This window comes from Capsella rubella, unplaced genomic scaffold (genome assembly GCF_000375325.1).
Source record: "Capsella rubella cultivar Monte Gargano unplaced genomic scaffold, Caprub1_0 scaffold_9, whole genome shotgun sequence".
Classification (NCBI taxonomy): Eukaryota; Viridiplantae; Streptophyta; class Magnoliopsida; order Brassicales; family Brassicaceae; genus Capsella; species Capsella rubella.
In genome coordinates this window covers 272,692-274,383 of record NW_006238915.1, presented here as the reverse complement: position 1 = coordinate 274,383, position 1,692 = coordinate 272,692, and the positions used below count along the sequence as shown (strand labels likewise).

The 1,692-nt window shown below is 37.9% G+C and overlaps 1 protein-coding gene across 1 annotated transcript; it reads right to left on the bottom strand.

The window, feature by feature from the left end:
• Positions 1-364: 364 nt before the first annotated feature.
• On the bottom strand, positions 365-1,482 carry LOC17874584 (putative F-box protein At4g10190). The gene is made up of 2 exons (XM_023778900.1): positions 1,139-1,482; positions 365-1,073 (listed from the first exon to the last, which is right to left on the bottom strand). The coding sequence occupies exons 1-2, from the start codon at positions 1,480-1,482 to the stop codon at positions 365-367; spliced, it is 1,053 nt and encodes a 350-aa protein (XP_023634668.1).
• Positions 1,483-1,692: the final 210 nt, after the last annotated feature.

The window sequence follows — 1,692 nt, the reverse complement described above, 5'->3', positions numbered from 1 at the left end:
ATTAGCAATGTGTTGTGTGGAAGTGAATGTGACAAAAGACCATAATTTAATCTGTAGCTTCATGCTCAATCTGAAATTCTGGAACAAAAGCTAAGGTGTCCAAGTTTTAGGATCATATCACAGTTCAGAAACACAAGTGTCATCGTCACTGGTCATAGTGGTTCGTATATATAAACGAAAAAGAATAACTTTTGATGATCAAGACAAATGCATCCTCGTTTAACAAAACAAAACCAACATTACTAATTAAACACTAGCAAAACGTACCTTTAATCAAATATCACAAACACCATGTAGATAGATAATGCATAAACTTGACTGAAAATTACAAGTCACGTGATTGGTGCTTTCCTTTCTCCTGGACCTAAGAACCTTGTTGGATTTGAGCTGAAGTTGGAACATAACAAACGACTACGCATTTAGATCCTGCTTCATGATGATCCACTTCTAAATGTTTATCCTTTCCCACAATGTGTAAGAAGCTCTTAGAGTTCGCTTGTTTACCGGGACACATTAATATGTTATTCTCCCGATCAGCCAAGAAATTCATCCCATTACAAAACATAAGAAACCGGTCATAAACAGAATGTTTCACTGTTAGGAACTTCCTCCATGTTATGGCTCCAGTACTCTCAATCTTAGTTGCCATCCATACATGTACATCGAATTCGGATAGCCCTTTTCCCGCGTCTCTCATAGCTAACAGACAAAGTTTTTGCTCTTCTCTAGTAACTGATAAAGCCGTATAGAAATAAGAAAAATTATCAACTGGAAGAGACACAATTTCGAATCTCTCTATTGAGAAATCAAAACTTAGTAAGATATCCTTTTGCGAGTATTGAATATGACTAAAGGCAAGCCAGTAAGTATTTCCATTCACAGATATGCCACAATGCTTCAACCATGGAATGGACCATTCCCTAGTCTCACCCACAACCCTCCAAGAATTAGAGGTAAAGTCATAGATTTCGTACTCAACAATATCTGCCTCAAAAACATTTCCATGTTGACGTATCCTCAAGATTTTGTACTTGTTGCTAGAGGATTTACCGAGAGCATAGTAATTAGATTTCCTGAAGGAAAAACTTACCGGATTAATCATCCACCTGGTTTCACCTGAACATGGATTCCAAAGCACCAGTCTATTATCATCTGTTGTGCATAGCAATTAGCCGTCGCAGTGAAATACTTCGAGTATATGACTTCTTCAGCAGAGGTAGAACGAGGATCTTTGAGACTTAAGTGACTTGTTAACTTTACAATGTTGTTGTCGTAAACATCAATTGTCGCTAAATAAACCCTAAAATCAATCAACATGATGATCTTAGACTTCTTTGCAAGTCTTTCATTATTTTTAATAAGAGCGTTCCATTCTTTTGAAGTAGATCGGAACCGTGCCAGAGAAGCCTCCGGAACCCTATAGAGTATCTCTACCAACAAATCCTCCGGAAGATATACAACTATGTTTTTCCTCTTCATCATCTTTGAACAGAGAGTTTCAGACAGCTTGGAGACGTGGTCGTGAAGCAAAACTTGCAATCGATTGCTCAGCCTCAGATATTAATAAACCCTTTTAATCTTGTGCTGGGTGTATTAAAAACGAAAACCCTTGTAATCATGTGCTGTGTTTGTGCCTCACCGATTCACCTTTTATTGTGAGCTTTCTTCGTCATGATTCAGCAGGGACGGTTG